Source organism: Podarcis pityusensis, assembly GCF_964106645.2.
Source record: "Podarcis pityusensis genome assembly, chromosome: 14".
In the NCBI taxonomy this organism is placed as follows: domain Eukaryota; kingdom Metazoa; phylum Chordata; class Lepidosauria; order Squamata; family Lacertidae; genus Podarcis; species Podarcis pityusensis.
The window spans coordinates 47728112-47747226 of record NC_138039.1 but is presented as its reverse complement, the minus strand read 5'-3'; the positions used below and the strand labels follow the sequence as shown (position 1 = coordinate 47747226).

Below are 19115 nucleotides of genomic sequence, written 5' to 3'. Positions count from 1 at the left end.
GCCAACGGCCCTCACTTAGTCTCTGTGAGGTAAAGACCTGGAGCAGGGAGAAAGCGGGCGCTGCTTCTCCGGCGGCCGGCCTTGTCTCCTTGCCAGGTCCCGCCCGCCTCTTCTCCCCTCAGCGAGCGAAGAAGCGGGCGCCGAGGAGCCAGGAAGCCCAGGTGGGCGGGCGGCCCCGGCGCTACTTCCTCCCGCAGGCGCGCTTCAGGGACCTGGTCTCCAGCCGGCTTCCTTGGGAGTAAGCGCCGCTCGGAGCGCAACGGGACTTGCCCCCGCGTAAGGGCACCGAAGGGGGGCGCGGAGTTTGAACTCCGGCTCAAGCGTTCCGGAACAGACCGGCTGCCTCAGTTCGTCTTGATTCTCGGCGGGAAGGGGAGGCTTCGCTTCTTTCCAGAGGGCCAGCCGAGGAAAAGCAACCCCGAACCTTGTGGGACCCTCAGAACAGCCAGGTCCGGAAGGCTCCACCAGATGCTGTGTTGCCTCGACTTCTCCTGTTGGCTTTGTAACAAAAACATGCAACTTATCCTTAAGATCAGCCTCCATACCAGCGGGCTGAAAAGTGGCATCAATTTTCAAAAAGGAATCGTTTGGCCCTCTGGGTGTTGCAGAACTACAACTCCCATTAGCCCCAGCAACCATGGGAAGGGAAGATTGGAGTTTTTGTTCAGCCACATCTGGATGGCCAAAAGTTCCCCAGTTACAGGCTGGAAAGCAGTATTAAATACAGAATTATTGAGCCACTACAGCTTCCTCACTAACCCTCTAGATGCTTTTGGGAATGTCAATAAGCATGTTGATAGCTTACTATGTGTCCTTAGACTTACAAAAAGCTTTTGACAAAGTATGAAAAGGGATTGCAAGAAACTCCAAAAGGATTTCTCCTAACTGGCTGGACGGGAAGTAAAATGACAAAAGCAACTCCATGCAAACAAATGTAAAGGGCTGGACATGGGGCAAAGAATCCTAGTTTCACATATACGCTCATAGGATCTGAACTGGTGGTGCCTCCCCAGGAATAAAACACTGGGGTTGTAGTAGATACTCCGATGCAGATGTTGATCCATTGTGCAGCAGCTGAAAAAAAGGCAGACTCCACATTAAGAATCATTAGGAAAGGAACTGAAAATAAAACTATATACAGTTCTAGTCACTTCACCTCAGAATGGATATTGTGTGAGCTGGAAAGGGTTCATAAAAGGGCAACCAAAATTATCAGGAGGACAAAGTTGCAAATATGGGGCTTTTTAGTTTAGAAAAAAGGTGAGTAAGAGGAGACATAAGAGGTGTATAGAATTAAACATGGTAGGAAGATTTAGGACAGAGACAAATACTTATTCACACAGTGCATACTTAAACTATAGAATTAGTTCCCACAAGAGGTAATGATCCCATTGGATGGCTTTAAAAGAGGATTAGACAAATTCATGGAGGATAAGGCTATCAGTGTCTATTAGCCACAATGGCTATGTTCTATCTCCATTGTCCAAGGCAAAATGTATTTGAATGACAGTTATCTACTCAGCATGTACTCAGCATGTATGTGCATCTGTTTGGCCATGGTTCTTATAGTCTGCACAAATCTCTCCAAGGCATAGCAGCCCTGAGGGGGGCGGGCTGTGTGTGTGATGGCAACTCTTTGTGCTGGCTTTCACTCAAACAGGAATCACCAAGGATGAGTTACTTTAGTTTAGGTTTTTTTAAAAGGTACAACAAAATACTTATTAGGATATTTGCATCTTATCCTTCCAAATTTCTTTTAACATAGCAGGGCTTTAAAATGCACAAGCATACAACATTAAAGCAAATGTGATGGCAGAGCAACAAAGATGGTGAGGGGGACTTGGAGACTAAGTCACAATGAGGAAAGGTTGAAGGTGTTGGGTGTGTTGAGCCTGGAAAAGAGGCTTCAAATACCGGTAGTTCAAGGGCTCTCACATAAATGATGGAGCAAATAGGTTTCCCATTGATCCAGTTGGTAGGAACCAAATGAATGACTTAAAATGCAGGAAAAAGGAGATAAACAAAACAGGAAGAATGGTGTGACTGTAAGAGTTGTTCAACAGTGAACAGCCTACCTTGAAGAAAGGTAGAGATTTATTTGCAGAGAGGGGATGGTCAGCTATCAGGGATGCAATAGCAACAGATTTCATGTATTGACAGCAATGGGGGTTAGATCACTAGGTGGTTTTAGAAGTATTAATTCTGTTAGTTACTTTATTTCATCTTAGTCATTCAAGTCTTTATTTTTGGTCCACCAAAATAACTGAAGGTTGTTTATGTACAGTGCAGCTAGCATATTGTGTTTGGGTGTGGATATATTCAGACCCTTAGCTCTGACCCTGAGGTTGTCGTGAACATAAAATGAGACAACCTCCTACATATATTGCTCTGAACTTGAAAGAAGTATGGGATAAAAATGTGATAAACAGAAATTAATGTAAAGAGTATTTGCACAAACTCAAGAGCTTGCATGTTACAGGAGGTGATTTACATGTGCCACAGGAGGTAGTGTGGGGCATGACACAAAGAAAGGAAAAAAACACATCAATGTCATCTTACATCTACTTGCTCTGGTACAGACACATCAATTTTACCAACATAGGCATGTCAGCATTTTTAGGATTGGTGCATAAAAAGGTTTAAGTAACGATGACAACAGTATTTGCTTCAGATACAGGCAGTACATTATTTTTAATAGTCTGCTCTAAGCCTTTGTGCAACGTGGGGGTGGAAGGAAATCAAATGTGTCACTACCTTTTGAGTCAAGTGTGTGCCAGTGATGGATGAGGCAACGGTACCAATCAATAAGTCACTGCATCGTCAAAAAGCGAGATGACAAAATGTCTACAGCGTCTTGGCCACCAGCATGAGCAAATATCTACAGATAATTAACAAAAAATTAAAAACAGCTATGCACAACCCAATCTTGAGCAATTCTGACGCCTGGGGGATGTATTCCCAACTAAGTATGCACACAACTGTAGTCGTGCAGCACAATACTATAAATGTCTACTCAAAAGTTAAGACACATTGAGTTCAGTGAGGCTTGTATCCAGGAAACTGAGTATAGGGTTTGCAGCCCTAATCTGTAGGATCCATGGACTCATTAAAGGTTACAAATGACAAACTAACCTTTAGTGAAATAAATAACACTGCACTATTTCTCATTGTATAGTAACTGATTCTCGCCCATTTAAGTTCTTCCAAATAACTTGGCCTTTTCCACTTCCAAATGAAAAGCAGGCTTTGTTAGAATTTTTTGAGGGAGCTTCAAATATAAGGAATGACCCATAAGCACCTATATCTAAGCATTTATACATTGCCCCATTATTCAACTTTGCTTCTGTCACTAGTTGCCATTGTTAGCTGAGTGTAGATGTCAGCCATGGAACATATACTGCAAATGGACCAGATCTCTTAAATATCAGTGCTATGTCCTTTGCAAATAATTTTGTCTGTATAAATGAAAATGAAAGCAAGGCAGTTGAACTGTCCATCAAAATTAAAAACTGGTAGATGCTGTAAGCATTCCCCGCTTTCATCCCATAATGTCCATGTAAGCAACTTCATTCTGTGTAATTAGCATTGGGAATATTTTTAGATTTATTTATCATTTGTGCATTTGCTGTCCTGGGCTCCTTTGGAAGGAAGGGTGGGATAAAAATAATAATAAATAATAATAGTTTTAGCACAGATGGAAGGAACAGCATTTTACCTGATACAAAGAAATTGGTGATTTCTTAAACGGTTTCCTGATTGAATGGCTTGGCATTTAATACTTCAATTGGAACTGCAACAATTGCGAAGTCAAGTTCTCTTGAAAGTAGAGTGGCTTTATCCACCAAAAGTATAGCTAGTGGGTCCTTAAGGATAACACGGGTTTCTTCCCCATACTGGGAGTTGGCAACCTCTGGACTGACTGAAAGTGTTCCGCTGGCTGCCTGTTTGAGGATGCAGTGCAGTTTGCAAAATGTGTCATCTTTGCCACCTGTACTGCAGCATGGTAAGCACAATTATGTGCCCTAACTGGTGTTTGGGCAACGTCAAAACAAGACTTGTATCACTTGTGCCCTAGTCATCATCTGGCTTGCTTTATAGCCTGCAGCTTCCCAGAATACTAAGAAGCCATATTGGCTCAGCAACACTGGAAGGAACAAGCATCCATTGTGTCAGCCACTCATCTCCTCTCACCATTCCACAGCAACAGAATAGTTGGCTTTCTTCATTATTTTGAATAGTCCTTTTATGATACTTGCTTTTTCCTATGTGAAATCTCATGAGGAAGAAAAAAAAACAAAAAACAAGCAAAGCAATATAAATGTGCCAGTCGTTATTGATGGTCAAATTTGGGTAATTAGAGCAGTGGGTGTTGATTGAGAGAGATTAATGCTTTATTGATCATACACACCATACTTTGCTGATTGAAGGTGTGTCTCCAGTGCAATTGACCTTTATTTTCTTACTGCTGCATAGCTACACCCTGGACTGGCCACCTGAATAGTTAATAGTTTGCATTTTATTCAGTTTATTGTTTTTTCTTTGTGTTAATTGTACTTCTTGACATGTATCTTTAATGAACCTCAGTAAAATAATTTTGAAAAATCAACTTTTGGGACTGAGATTATTTTGTGGGGGCAAGAAGAGTACAGGGAGTCTGCAGCTTGAAATTTGTTAGAATGCAGTGCAGGCATTGTGGCTCCAAATAATATCCACAACTTATCTCCAGATGTGATTAAAATGCTGTATTATATTTACCGTACATCCCATCTAGGTCAGCAGTCACCAGTCACTGGCATTCATTGACAAACAGCAAGTGATCAGAAGCCATTAAGCAAGCATCTTCAGCTAAACTCATCAGCTAAGCATCATTGCCCATTACAAAGCTAGCAAGGTAAAAATAAATAAAAGGGGAAAAGGCTATCTCTCAATTGACACCCTAACCTTTTATATGCTGTAGTTTCCAGGAGGGGCATGTTACAGAAAACCATAGCAGCTTGTGAAATAGTCCCATTTGAAATAAAGAGCAAATTAAGAGTTATAAAGCTTTAGAGTGGAATGCCTTAACAAACAGAAATTATGTCAGAAAAATCTGTGCTGCTTTTTCTTTTTCTCCCATTCAGACACTCCTTGTCCCAGAAAATATGTGACTTGTTGAAAGTATAAGTTACAGTTGTTCCCTGATGTAACAATTCTGAATGGAAAGCAGCCTCAGAAAAAATAATGCTGCCACCCTTTCCTGCCATTTCTCTAGCCTTATCAGCTGTCTGAAAAATAAAATATTAGCCTGTCTTCAATTGTCAAAGTGATGAGCTCTTTTCCACTGACTTGAACATGGTCTTCTGAAAAAACTAATTTTGGGGATTGGCAGATCTGGTGGGTTATCCTGGATTCGAGTAAAGTATACGAATAGCTTTCACACGAAAAATATGAATAAATATGACATTTTAAAGCATTGTCAAACTTGGATAAGTATCTATGTGTTGCAGAAGTTTGACATCTCCACTCCATCTGCCCAAATGTCCAGAACCAGCTTCCTGAGGCATTGTTAAAAAATCCTTTGCACAAAAAGAAAGGTTGCAAGGGAAGAAAACAGAGTAAATTCCATCAACTAGCTGGTTTATTTAATTAAAATAATACAGATTTTAAGAGGAGAGTTAATCTGAGCGGAGGCCTGTAGCTGAATCAGGCTGCAAATGTGAGCCCAAGAGGTTTAAGGGCAAAAAAGGCAGCCATACAGCCATTTGGGACGCTTTATACAAGGGATGGGGGGCGGGGAGGGGGGGAATTGAGGTTTCTCTTCATCTGTTTTCTCTTCACATTCCCCAAGCCAGAAGGGAGTGTTGTGTCCTGGGTGGGTGTGTAGAACAAGATAGCAGCCATGAAAGGAAGAGTCCCAAGTGAATGTGGCATTCCTGGCAGCAGGGCTCCTATGCGTTGGACAGTTGCCTGGCAGGCAATTCAACAGGTTCAGCCTGACTGGCAAGTAGCGTCAGTGTCTCTGAGAAGTGCATGGCTGCCAGATTAGGCCAAAGGGGCCATTCAGTCCAGCATCCACAGGGACCAACCAGATGCCCATTATGGGAAGCCCACGAGTGAGAGACACCCTCAAAAGCAGTTGTGTGTTCGAGTTACTTGTCCCCCATAGCCTTTGTCCCTCATGACTTTTGCCTCACCCCTTTATAAAGCCCTCCCAGTTGGCCGCTGTTAGGTACTGAGTTGAATAGGATCCAAAATGCAGCAGTCTGATTGGTCCTAGAACAATAGGATTCAGAATGCAGCAGTCTGATTGGACCTAGAACAATAGGATCCAGAAGGCAGCAGTCTGATTGGTCCTAGAACAATAGGATCCCGAATGCAGCAGTCTGATTCATCCACAGGAGCCACCCAATCCAGCTCCAGGTGGAAGTGAATCCGCAACCTGATTGGCCTACAGGAGAATCCCAGAATTAGCCAATCACGTGGGGCCCATTGTGTAAATAACGTATATAAAGCAGATATTCTGGGGGAGCTTCCATTCCTCCTCACCACTATGAGCGGAATAAAGAGCATGAAATCCATTCTCAACTCCGAGCATATTTCAGCCGCCATCATCACACACCCCCAGGGCCGGATTTAAGTTTGATGAGGCCCTGAGCTACTGAAGGTAATGGCGCCCTTTATATGTCCAGCTGTTCTTTGTCAACAACAAATTGTTGCTGTTTTTTGTGTTGAATATATGCTATATGGTAATTTATGGACCTAATAGGTATCTAAAGCCATTTGCACATGTTGCCATGCAACCAGTCCATGCAGAATGTAGGCACCCTATACTGTATATAGAAAGGAGCAAACCAGTGATATTTTAGGGAGCAGGCGAGCAGGCGGGGCCCATGACTTACACATAGGAGCCGACACAACACAAACACTGTTGCTGTATGTAGGTTTTATTTGTTTTTTATCCTATATTTTGGAAATGTACATCCAGTTTCTCCTCTCTTAAATTTTTGGGGGGCTCCTAAGAGAGTGGGGCCCTAAGCTATAGCTTGTTTAGCTTATACAGTACGTAAATCCGGCACCGCTTGACGCCCCCCACCCCGTCTTGTGGCGGCCAGTTCCGCAGCCTAAAACCCTCCGCGCTGCGTCGACAGCGCCTTCCTCTCGCGTTACTCGGCCTCCGGAGGGGGAAAGGAGGGAGGGCCGCCCTCCTCGCCTTTCCCAGCGGCTGATGCCCGGAGCTGCCTCCGCCCTCGCCAGGGACCGCGGCCGCCCTGAGGGGAGCGGAGGGCGGCCCGGCGGCCTCACGCCACGCCCCTCGCGCGTCCGCCCGCCCGCCGCCAGGAGGCCGCGAAGGAGGAGGAGGAGGAGTTGGAGGCGGCGCTGCTGCTGCCGCCATCGCTGCTTCCGCGGCGCCTCCACAGGCTCGGCCTGCCCCGCTCTTTCCTCCACCCTCCCGGGCGGCCCGCGCGCCGCCTCCCCTCCGCCCGCTCCGCGCCGCCTCCTTCCTCAGGCGCAGCACGGTAAGCCCCTTCCCTCCCTCCCTCCCTCGCCCGCCCGGCCCGGGCCTGCTCTCCCTCACGGTGGTCCCTCAGGAGGGATTGTTGCCTACGAGACCGCCGCCGCCGCCGCCATCTTGGCTGGGAGGGAAGCCCGGCCTGGCGGTGACCCCGTGGCTTAGGCAGGCCAGCTCGCCCCCGCCGCCGCCTCCTCCTCGGCGGGCCTGCGGGGTGGCTGTGCAGAGTGCGGCCTGAACGGGCCCGGGTTTCGCCTGGCGAGGGGGGTCCAGCGGCCGGCGAGGGGAGGCGGGCGAGGGCTGGGCCTGGTTTGGCGGGAAGCTCCCTCTCCGGGGATGGGGAGATGGCTGGAGCCCCGGGGGAAGGGGGGCGGCGGCGGCGGCCCTCCGCGCAGCATCTCGGGCCCAGACCCAAGGCTGCACCGCTTTCACACAAAGGGCATTCAGGTGTGCTTGGAAGGAAGCGGCGGGTGCTAAGCGGCTAGCTTTCTGCGCGCAGGGCCTTTTCTCTCTTCAGGGCCAGCCCCCCCGGCCCATGTACCGGTTCTGGCTGCTCCAGGAGACCTTGTCCCAGGAGGAGCTTGAAGAAAGGCTTGCAGAGTCCGCTGTAGCAAAAGCAGCAGGGAGCCTTAGTTTGATGGAGAAGGGTGAGGGGTTAAGATAGGTCTGTTCTTGTTGAAAAAGGTGTTGTTGGAAGTGGGTTAGTTACACGTGTTTGTTGTTTTTCGTAGCAGACTTTACTGGGAAAGGGGTTGGGGTGGTGGTGGTGGTGGTGGTGAGTTCACAAGAGGAAAAAAATAAAGGCCAGGAACAAGCTTTCAGCTCTCCCCCGATGATCTGTGCAGGGCTGCTACACTTGCAACACTACTTCAAGGTGATCCCAGGATAGACAACAGTTTGTAGCCATCTCAGTTCAATAAATAGGATTTATAGAATCATATATTTGTACAGTTGGAGGAGACCCACAGTGTCATCTTGTCCAACTCCCTGCAACACAGGAATCACAGCTGAAGAATCTCTGGCAGATGGTCATCCACCTGTTTTAAGAACCTCCGATGAAGGAGAGCCCACCATCTTCCAAGGTAGTCTGTTCCACTGTCAAACAGCTCAGGCAGTTCCTAATGTTTATTTTGAATCTCCTCTCTTGTAATTTGAATCCATTGGTGTGTGTTCTACCCTCAGCAGCGACTGAAAACAATTCTTGCTTCATCTTTCATGTGACAGTCTTCTAGATATTTGAAGATGGCGATCATACCGCCTCTCAGTCTTCTCTAAGCTAAACATATGCAAGTCCCTCAACAATTCCTCATAAGGCTTGGTTTCCATACCCTTGAGCTTGTTGGCCACCCTCCTCTGCACACATTCTAACTTGTCAGTGTCCTTTAATTGTGATGTCCAAAACTGGACACAGTACTCTAGGTGGGGCGTGACAAGAGGAAATGGAGTGGTCCTGTTACTTGCCTTGGCCTGTACACTAGACTTTATTAAACGTGGAACAAGCATTATGCCCATATCCTTCCTTCTGTTTGTTGCTTAATCAAATATCTTCTAAAAATTAGTTTTATTTATAAGAATATTTATAAACCAGTAACTCGTAAAACAACCAAGTCAGTGTACATTAAAATCATTGAAACACAGTAAAGCTTTAAAATTGCATAACAAATGACCAACACTATTTATAAATACAAAAGGAAATTCAATATTTCAAAGGCAATATTTAAAAATCCTGAGGTATTAACATAAGAGTATTATAGAAATCATCTTAGAATAACCTTTCTCTTGTGTGGAAAAAAAAATGCAGGAGGCCTGTTTCTTCTCATACACTACCAGCTGGATGAAATCCATTTTCATCTTAAATCTGAAGATATACAAACAAAACATTGAGTCTGCTGATGGCACCCTCACAAGAACTAAGGAATTGAAGTTAAACTGAGCACATACATACAAACAAAACACCTTACAGTCTTAAGACATTCAAGTTACTGATTGGAAGTGTTTTATTGCTAAAACAGAACTGTTTAATTTAAAATTGGTCCAGTTCAGGCATAACTATCTGAAAACACACTTTGGTGTTTTCAGTCAGTAATGTTTTATTTGGGACAGGGAAACATGTGGCTCTACAGATGCTGCTGGACTAAAATTCCCATCATCCTTGACCATTGGCCATACTGGCAAGGACTGATGGGAGATGTAGTCCAAAACATTGAAAGACAAGCATTTGGAGAGGCCTAATAAATAGGACTGCAGCCTTAGGTTACCTTTATTGTGTAACTGTAACATACTGAATATTGAACAAGTGTGTGTGTGTTTGATTGTTTTTAAAGAAAGTCTCTCAGTTAGTAAGGTAGTTTGTAATAATAGTGTAGCCTGTCAGACCTTCCATAGTCAGTTCACTGAAGGCAGCTTTCTAGCACTAATTGGAACTCTCCCATCATTTGTAAGACAGAGCAGTTAGGGAGATACAGCACTGTGCTGCTTATATGGAAAAAAACTATATTTAAAAAAATGCACACAGAACACTTGATCCAAAGCAAAGGAGTCCACATTACATTGTTTAAGGACGTTAACATTTGTAATGTAACAGTTGCACTTTGCTTTGTCTTATGTACGCTCTAGTCAGTGATAGCAAAAGGACAGACAAAGCTAACTATTGGTTCTTATATTTTTAGCTCCTTTGCTTTGTTCCTGCGTAACCTGAGATCCTAATACCTTACAATGTTAAACATAATGTTAAGGATTCCTCCATTGCCATTTTTAGCAAGTTGTAGAGAGGAGCTTAGTGCAGTTATTTCAGCTAAACATTTTTTTTTCATTTAAAAAAATCTAGGCAGAAGAGTTCTGTAATTCTTAGATTTTTACACTGTGTTGTGAGTTCTAACAAAGATGGTATGTTGTTACAGTGGACCAACAGAGCCAGCTGTGGTGGTGGCTGTTTGCTTTTTTTAGATTACTGTTTTCCGAGCACTGATCCCACCGCATCAGCTATTACCTTAAAAGATGCTTCCACCTTGCTGGAGTAATGGATTTAACAGAAAATCACAAAATTTTCCAGTTTCATTTAGGGATATTCTTTCCTGACTGTAGTTATGTTTTCAGATGATCTCAGCTTTATGTATCTCAAGCTTTCATTAAGTAACTGTTGACTTCGATAAAAACGTTACTTCATTTAAAATTGTTTTATTGTAATTTAAAATCATTCCTGCCATTGGCTGCCTTGGGTGCTACTAAAATAATGTTATAGATTTGGGAGTGGGACCCCACCCCCCAAAACCTAGATATTAATAAATGGTAGGATTTTAATTTTTTGGGATGTGAAGGAAGAAATACAAACTGCAGAGGAATCTGGCCAAGGTAAGGCCATTAAGAAACAATTGAGGATTATTGGCAATGCAAAATGACTGTCCTTCCCCCCTGCCCTGAGATGTGAACAGAGACTGGGGTAAGGAAGGTTGCCATGGTAACTCTGTATTTGAGGGAAAGGAAAAGGGAGTCTGGTAGCAAGAGGTTCTGGGAAGGAGGAGGAGGAAGAGAGCCTGGGATCCACCTGTGGGCAGGCTGGCTACAGGCTGGCTGGGGGAGATTCCTTGGATTCCAGGGCTGCACTGCTGTGTGGACAAGCCCCACTTGAAATGATCAGTAAGATCTGGACTTTCCCCATTCAGACTGAAGGTGTAAATAGGTGGATAAACCATATTTCTTCAAGCTACAACAGTCTCTGCTATGTCTCAATTCTGCAAAGGATCACAGATCCTGGGTGAGTTCCTAGAACCCCATGGGCTCTTGACACTGATTGGCGGGGGGGGGGGGCACTCAACTTTTGTAACAATAATTATTAAATATGTTCTGATTTTACTTCTGTTTAAGAATTTAATTCAGCTGACTGCCTTGTTTAGATTTGCTGATCCTCTGCTACAAAGAGATTTCACTACCTTTCTGTTTATCCTTCTCTTTGCTGCATGCAAACTGCCCTGCCCCCCTGAGTGTTTTTCAAGGGACCACCACTCATTTGTTGTGTGTAAGGTTTGTGTTCAGCTGTTTCAATCCCTGGAATCAGTAGTTAGAGAAGTCCTGTGTCTGAAACCCTGGAAAGCTGTTGCCACTCGGTATAGACAATACAGAATTTAGATGGACCAGTGATCTGATTGTGCATAAGGCAGCTTCCTATGTTCCAAAGTATGGCTTGTCAACATATAGTTATTAAGTCTTAAACTCTACAGTAGAGCCATGGCCAATATTTCGTTGTGATAAACCTGCTCTTACTTACCTGAGGCAGAGACAATATATAACTTGTGAAATATATAACTTGTGAAATGAGGAGATAGCAAGGCTGCTTCTGGAAAGAAACAGAATACCCTGGATGCAGAGGTTTATGATCACCACAACCCGTCACAAATGCACTCTTTCTTGGGAAGGTACTTGAGCAGGTGCAGGAAACTTGTTGCCTTCATCTATTGCAGTTTAATAGCCCTGGTTTCAAGACTGTGTTAGCCTTGGTTGCCCTAATGAATAATCTTTTGGGGGGAAGTGTACAACCCTCTTGCTTCTGTTCAAATCTTGTGGTAGCTTTTGATACCATTGACTACGGTATCTTAGACTGGGTTTTGGGTTGGGAGTGGTGTTGCACTGGTTCCACTGCTACCTATAGGACAGTTTCAGTGGGTGGCATTGGGTTGCTGCACTTCATCTCCTTGGCAGTTGCTCTGTGAGATGTTACAGGTATCATTTTGACCCCATAGCTGTTCAACATCTATATGAATGTGTTTGGAGCATCATTAGGAGATTGAGAGTGTGGTGCCATCAATTTGCATCAATAGGCCCATCTCTATTTCTCTTTTAAATCTGAGTTGGGTGTGACTATGCAAGCCCTGCACTGGTACCTGGATTCAGTGGTTGGCTGGATGACGGCCAGTAAGCTTGGGGGGGGGGGGATTTTGACATTACAGAGGCCTTGTGGGTGGGTAGTTCCTGGTTCTGGGATTTGGGGAGATTGCCTGTTCTAGATGGAGTTGCACTTGCCCTCAAGAGACATACGCTTAATCTGATGGTTATTAATGTTCTTAATTGTTTTTGTATTTGTTTATTAATATGTTTTGTTTTATTTTATATGGTTTATATACCTCTTAATCATTAGAACCTCCAAGTGGTTTACATAAAACCTCTAAGTGGTTTACACAAAACTATTATTTGTTATCTAGTGCCACAATGGCAGAGCTATTTATGGAATGCGAAGAGGAAGAGCTTGAGCCATGGCAACAGAAAGTGAAACCAATTGTTGTGGATGATGATGATGATGACGAACCCATTTTTGTCGGGGAGATCCTGAGCTCTAAGCCATCCAATACCTGTAAGGTGACATTTTTTGAAAAATACTGCTCTTAGTGATATGTCTTATATTGAATGCTTCTGTTCCAGTTGATGGTTTTCTGGCACCTTGTTATAAATGAAGAGTGCCCCAAAATAAGTGATTTCTGAACAACTACCAGAATGATTTTGCTTTTCTCTGTAACTCACAGTGGATGATTGGAACCTGATCATGTCCATATTTCTGACTTCAACATAATCTACTTTTAATTAAGTGTGCAGTTACACCCTTGTTTTGACAGTTGAGATAAAGGCTTACACAACTAGCACAATCCAAGCTCCTAGGATCCCATTTTAATGAATGACTTGCTCATACAAGTTTTAATTTTTTAGCAAGTGTTGGAGATGTTTTGGAAAACCCAACTGCATAGTTGTATGTGTGTGTGGTAAAAACTGCAAGATAAAGATACTTTAATTAGACAGGCTTACTGAAGAGGACATGGCTATGATTGTCCTGCTTCATTCTTAGGGGGTATTTGAAAGGAATTTAGCAACTGGCTTTACTTGTGTGAAGATTTGGGTACTTCTTTGCTGTAACTTCATGGTGAGGAGTAGCTTGATTTGTTTGCATTCTCTTCCATATGTTCACACAAGTATATTTTACATCTTTCTAGTTGAACTAATTAACAGACTTAAACAACTCTCACTTTTTAACAGATATATTGAACAGAGTCAATCCCAGTTCACCACGGATTGGAATGCAGAATGGTGCACCAAAAAGAGGTATTCTGATGTACTCAATCTGGTGACTTTGTAAAACTGAACTCCTTATAGTCTGAATGTGGTGGAGTTTAATATATTTCATAATTCTTTGTGGCAGGTGCTGTGGCTGTTTCTCCAGGGTTTCCCTCTGCAACAAGACCCGTAACTAGTACTCTAGCTGTTCAGCCTCAGCCAAGGGTCAGTAATGTTTCAGGAACCTCTCAGGTCTTGCAGAGACCTCTTTCTGGGTGTTCATCACTGCAGGAAGCAGCCAAGGCAAGCACTGGAATATCTCAGCCTATCAATAGATCTGCCACCACTCAATCATTAGCAAGGAACCTCGGCATACCTGTAATGGCTCAGTCCCCATCCAGGCCAGTGGCCACAGTAACAGCACAACCGGTATCATTAAATCGGGTGAGAATTGACCCTTTTATTTTATTCAAAGAGGGGTTTTCTTTTATTGTTTAACTGAACAGTGCTGGCATAACAGTACTCATTAAAGGCTCTGAAAATCATTTGGTTTTGCTGACACAGCATAGCTTTGCCTGAAAATTAGCATGTTCAGTAAGAGTAATTTGGGAAAACAAACTGATCAAAAGTTGAACTCTTCAAGACTTTTAAAACAAAATTCTTTAATGTTTTTATAATAGTAATCATGACTATTCATATGGCCTGTATCCTATCATCTCGTAACAATTAGTCATGCTGTCTGAGGCCGATGTGAATTAGAGTCTTCTGGAGGACTGTAGTTTCCTTCTCTTTGACTTTTATAGATTTTAGAGTTGCAATGTTTAATTAATTAAAACATTTAATTGACTTAAAGAGCTCAGGCTGCCAATTTAAAAGCAAACAAATCATTACAAGATCTCATAAAAATTGCAGATGGCATTCCCCCCTCCCTTTTTCTTTTGCATAGGAGGGAGATGTCCTATAATATGATATCTTCTCTCCAATGAGCATGCATCATCTGAAACCAAAGTTTGAAGAGTCCATGGCACATTCTTCACTCCTCCCTGATTCTAAATTGCAGAGCCAGTGAAGACTGATTAAATGTTTGCCTCCTTTCAGTTGCAAATGTTTGGTTTAATTTGCAGACTCAGTTACATTGGATATGAGAATTAAGAGGTTTTGCCAAAGACTTCTTGGAAGCAATGAGTTCTAAGAAGGGAAGTAAAAGAGGTCCCATTGGACTCTGTCTGTCTGTGTGTGTGTGCGCGCGCCCCCCTATTACAAAAGAGGGGAAAAACAAAAAATGAAATCCCAACTCTTTCCCCCACTCTTCCCAGGACAGATCAATCTAGTTAGGTTTGTCTAATCTATTATTTCGGTAGTTGCCATTCTTCAGGGTTATCAGTAAAGTATTTTATATGTAAAAGGATGCCATCTGGCATATGGGACCATTGGACTATCGATGAAAGAACAAAGATCCAGGGCAGTAATGCATCAGGATATAAGAATGAAGGACAAGGCAAGTTTCTGACTGAATCTTAGAATACAAGCTGTGATTTGTACAGACTTCTACAGAAAGGAAAATATTTCTTTGCAGAAATTGGGCGCCATATTTAGTTAGATTTGGATTTTGATTTGGTTGATTTACCTAATTACTTTGGATTATTTTTTAAACCCTGCTGAATTTATGCTTATGAAGGTAGCATTAAGTGTTGTTTTTGAAAAGATAACCCAAAAAGAGATTACTAATTGGAATATTACAGCTGAGCTAATTAACAAATTCTTTGCAGGTTATACCGAATAATCCTTTGCCTGTAGCTTTTGATTTAAGGCAAAATTCAGGAGTAACTCAGTGCCAGAGTGGATCTGCAGTGACTAAAACAGGTATGACTAGTACATTTTCAAAGTTTATTATTCATATCATTAAAAGCAAATCTATAATAAAAAGAAAAAAGAAGCATTGCCAAAACAACCAATAAAATGTGTTTTCCTGTTTTTTGGGGGGAGAGGAGAGGCGCTTTTTAAATTGTGCATACATTTGGTGCACTAGGATCATAATGATAAATTAAGGGTTATTGGACATAGTTGTAATGATCCTCGAAGTAAAGAGGATTGCTTGAGCCTCCATAATTATAACTAATATAAAAACAGACATTGAAATCCTTATTCTGGCACCTGACTGTATTGTTGAAGAGCTGTTTTGATGATGGAGTTGCTGGTCTTCTGATATGCATTGTCTGCCAGGTTTTTGAACATAAGGCATCTTTATTTTAGACTTCCTCTGAATTCTTGGTTGAATTTATTCTAGCTTTGCAGCCCCCCCCCTTACACAGAGGTTATGTTCCGGGTGCCCACACACATAAATGAAATTGCATAAATTGGGGAGCACCCTCTATAAAGCCTCTAAATGCCTATTTCCCCCTGCTCTACAGTTCCTTTTCCATACAACTCTCTCTTCAATTAGAGTTGAAGCTCTGGGGCCAGTAAGAGGGCGTGTGGGAAAGTGGCGGGTGGCAGCTGCTGCGCTTCGCCACACATCAGCTGTTAGGCAGGGAGGCTGAGCAGCCTGAACAAAGCCCCGCTGCACCTTAGGTCTTTTGAGGGCTTCATCTGCCTTCACTGACATCCTCCTCTGGCTCCGGGGAGGCTTTCCTCGTGAGCCACAAGAACTCTCCTGCCATTTCCAGGTGTGATTCTATTTATTTATTTATTTCCCAGCACCATGTATGTATGCAGTCACATGTGAGTATTTATTTCTTTGCTAGCGTGCTACTGATACGTCATTCTAAGTTTATTATACTTGCCTGCTGCTTGCCTAGTTCCAACTGAGATGCTAAACTGTGCAAACCTCCACCTGCAGACTTCTCATAACTGATGGCTCTTCCATATCGGGGGGGGGGGGGGGACGGGACTTTGAGGAAGGCCAGATTAGAACCAGACTTCCTAAGTGGCCAGTTTTCTACATGGTGATAATTTATTTTTATTTTATTTGTGGAGGAGCATTCAGCCATGTAAGCTCCTTGTAATAATGGCTATATTTCACCTTCAGAATTAGAGACAGCATGCTTCTGCATACAAATTACCGAGGGAAAACCTTGAAGGTGTTGGTGGTGCATCCAGTCCTGGAAAAAAACCATCCTGGGCCCAGAGGTTTATTCTAACTACCTCCTGGTCACCAGTCTGGGTTCATGCCTTGTTTTGAGACAGAATCAACCTTGGCTGTCTTGATGGATGACTTTCTTTGGAGGAGGAATAGCGAGAGTTCAACCCTGTGGAATCTTCTGCATCACTGAGTGGCTTTTGGGATCCTTGACTTTACGGTGACATCCTCCTGCACTATCTCCATGTGTTAGGAGCCGTTTTATGGTGGTTTCACTCCTACAGGGTTGGTTCCAGAGAGTAGTATTGAGTGACTGTGTCCTGGCCCCTTGGCAGTTGATTTGTGTGGTTGCTGCAGGGCACAATTTTGCCCACAGTGCAATTTAATAGCTATAGCATTTGGGAGAAGATGTCACCATTATGTTGATGATGGTCAGCTCCATTTCTCTAGAACTTGTAAATCAGGAGACGCTGTGCATGGGTTGGATGAGGGCTGCATCCAGAGGCTGCAGCTGGATCTAATAAGGTGGAGACCATATGGAAGGGTGGTTCCCAGGTCCAGGCATTAAGTTATATACCTCTTTGGATGGAGTTGCACTCTCTGAAGGAGCAGGTGCATCCTTTGGGAGTGCTCCTGGATCCATTGCTTTCACTAGAGGCCCAGGTGAACAATTAGTCCCTGTTAGATAGTGATAGCTTTACTGCAGTGGTCCATGCATTAGTAACATCACAATTAGACTACTGTAGAAGCACTGTATGTAGGGCTACTTTTGTGCCTGACTTGGAAACTACAGCGAGTGCAAAATGCAGCAGCTCAGTGAGACCTCCAGGTTTACGCATATTACACCAGTGTGAAAAATCTGAACTGGGCACCTATTAGCTACTAAGCCAAGTTGAAGGTTTATTACAAACGTTTAAAGTTGTAAACAACTTGGGATCACTTTATCTAGCAGAACCCCTCTCCTGCCCTGGTACAGACCCAGCTGATATTTTAAGATCCTTTAAGGATACCTTTGCTGGTCATTCTGCATTGTCACCAGTTTAAGGTGCCATTTGGCAATTAGATTGTATATCTGAGTTTCTAACGCTGCATCTGAGGTCCTTCTTTGTGTGCCTCCTCCATGGGACGTCCGGGGGACATCAACACAATACATTTTTTTCTGAAGCAGCTCCCCGTTTGTGAAGGCTCACCTGGCACCTTCGTTACATATCTTTAGGCACCAGGCAAAAACATTCCTCTTCGCCCAGGCCGTTGGCTAATTAAGCAGTCTACAGCCTTTTAAACTGTAGGTTTTTTTGTTTAGTTTGTTATCGTGTTGTGTATTTTGTATTTTTATACTGTAAACAACCCTGTGAAACTCAGACAAAGGGTGGTATATAAATTTAACGACAACAACAGTAAGACAGGCTCCTGCAACCTCAGTACTGCTTTGAATTCTAGACATGGCTGAGAACTGGATATGGGCCTACTGGTGGAGGCTGAAGTAATCATGGTTACTGGATTAACTGGATTCAGCCCTTCTGGGCCTTCTTGAAAGCATGAGGAGCTACTGAATTTTACTGGATTGTTTCAGTGGGTAGGAGCAGGCGCGTTCCAGGGTGGGGGTGGGGCGGTCCGCTCCAGGTGCCATTCCAAAGGGGTGTGTGTGTGTGTCAAAATGCCAACACCCAATCGGCAGCACCTCGGACGAGCACCGTTCTGGGTGCTGGACCAGGTTGCTCTGCCTCTGGGTAGGAGCAGCTGCACCAACTTTTGTCTGGTAGGAAAAGTGCATCTCTCATTGTAAAGCTCAGATCACAGCAGATTTTCACCTGGTGATAGCCTCCAAAACCTTGCAATGCCCTTTGCCTTGGACACCCTTGGACTAGTCAGAAACTTCAGCTAGAGTTGAATGTAGCAGGCTGTCTCACAGTGGGGTAGTGAATGGAGCACATGTCAGTGAACTAGCACATTAACTGGTTATGATTCAAGATGCTGGTTTTCACTTTTAAATTCCTAAAAAGCTTTGGATCAATGTTCTTGAAGCCTTGTTTCCTCCTTTCCTTGTTCTCTTGCATTGCATTGTGATCTTTTAAATCATCCGCTAGTGCCTGCTCAGTAAAAATAACAGTTTACCAAATTACGTGCTTCTGTCTTGAATAAACTCTTGATACGTCTACTGATGCTGAATGGCATGTATGTCCTAAAGCTAATAAAACAATCAAATTTAATTAATTCAAACAAATAACATTTTGCACAGTTGTTATGACTTGATAACTCCGCTCACAGTGACCTTGCAAAATACGGTTTTATGGGTTGTGCCATTTTTGTTGACGATTGTACTCATTTCTGGGATGCTGATTTCCTGCTCTAAGATAAATTAGTCAAGGTTAGAGGACTTAGACTCCTCCACAAAGGCAGTGATCCTCCTAATTCTACCACACCTTGAAGGACTCTGCAGCTTGAAGCAGCTGGAATCAGAGTATTGGAGAAGAAAACAAGTCAAGGCTTGCTTGGGTTGGTTTTAGCAAT

The 19115-nt window shown here is 43.4% G+C and overlaps 2 protein-coding genes across 9 annotated transcripts in view; one reads left to right on the top strand and one right to left on the bottom strand.

The window, feature by feature from the left end:
- Window positions 1–19115, bottom strand: part of TCF12 (transcription factor 12) — a 236997-nt gene that overhangs the window by 141256 nt on the left and 76626 nt on the right. For 2 of the 4 annotated variants that reach the window (XM_080980739.1, XM_080980746.1), the window contains exon 1: window positions 38–4547. The exons of the other annotated variants lie outside the window; for them this stretch is intronic. The gene's annotated coding sequence lies outside the window, so the exon portion shown is untranslated. Of the gene's footprint in view, window positions 1–37; window positions 4548–19115 lie in introns of those variants that run through there. 4 annotated transcript variants of the gene reach the window in all.
- Window positions 7353–19115, top strand: part of ZNF280D (zinc finger protein 280D) — a 31773-nt gene continuing 20010 nt past the window's right edge. Inside the window, exons 1-7 of one of the 5 annotated variants that reach the window (XM_080980665.1) lie at window positions 7372–7496; window positions 8488–8571; window positions 12685–12833; window positions 13508–13573; window positions 13671–13969; window positions 15295–15388; window positions 16223–16246. In XM_080980665.1, the coding sequence (XP_080836791.1) occupies window positions 12692–12833; window positions 13508–13573; window positions 13671–13969; window positions 15295–15388; window positions 16223–16246 (625 nt within the window). In that variant the 5' untranslated portion in view covers window positions 7372–7496; window positions 8488–8571; window positions 12685–12691. Of the gene's footprint in view, window positions 7497–8440; window positions 8572–12684; window positions 12839–13507; window positions 13574–13670; window positions 13970–15294; window positions 15389–16222; window positions 16247–19115 lie in introns of those variants that run through there. The other 4 variants (XM_080980666.1, XM_080980669.1, XM_080980667.1 and 1 more) reach the window with 4 other exon arrangements.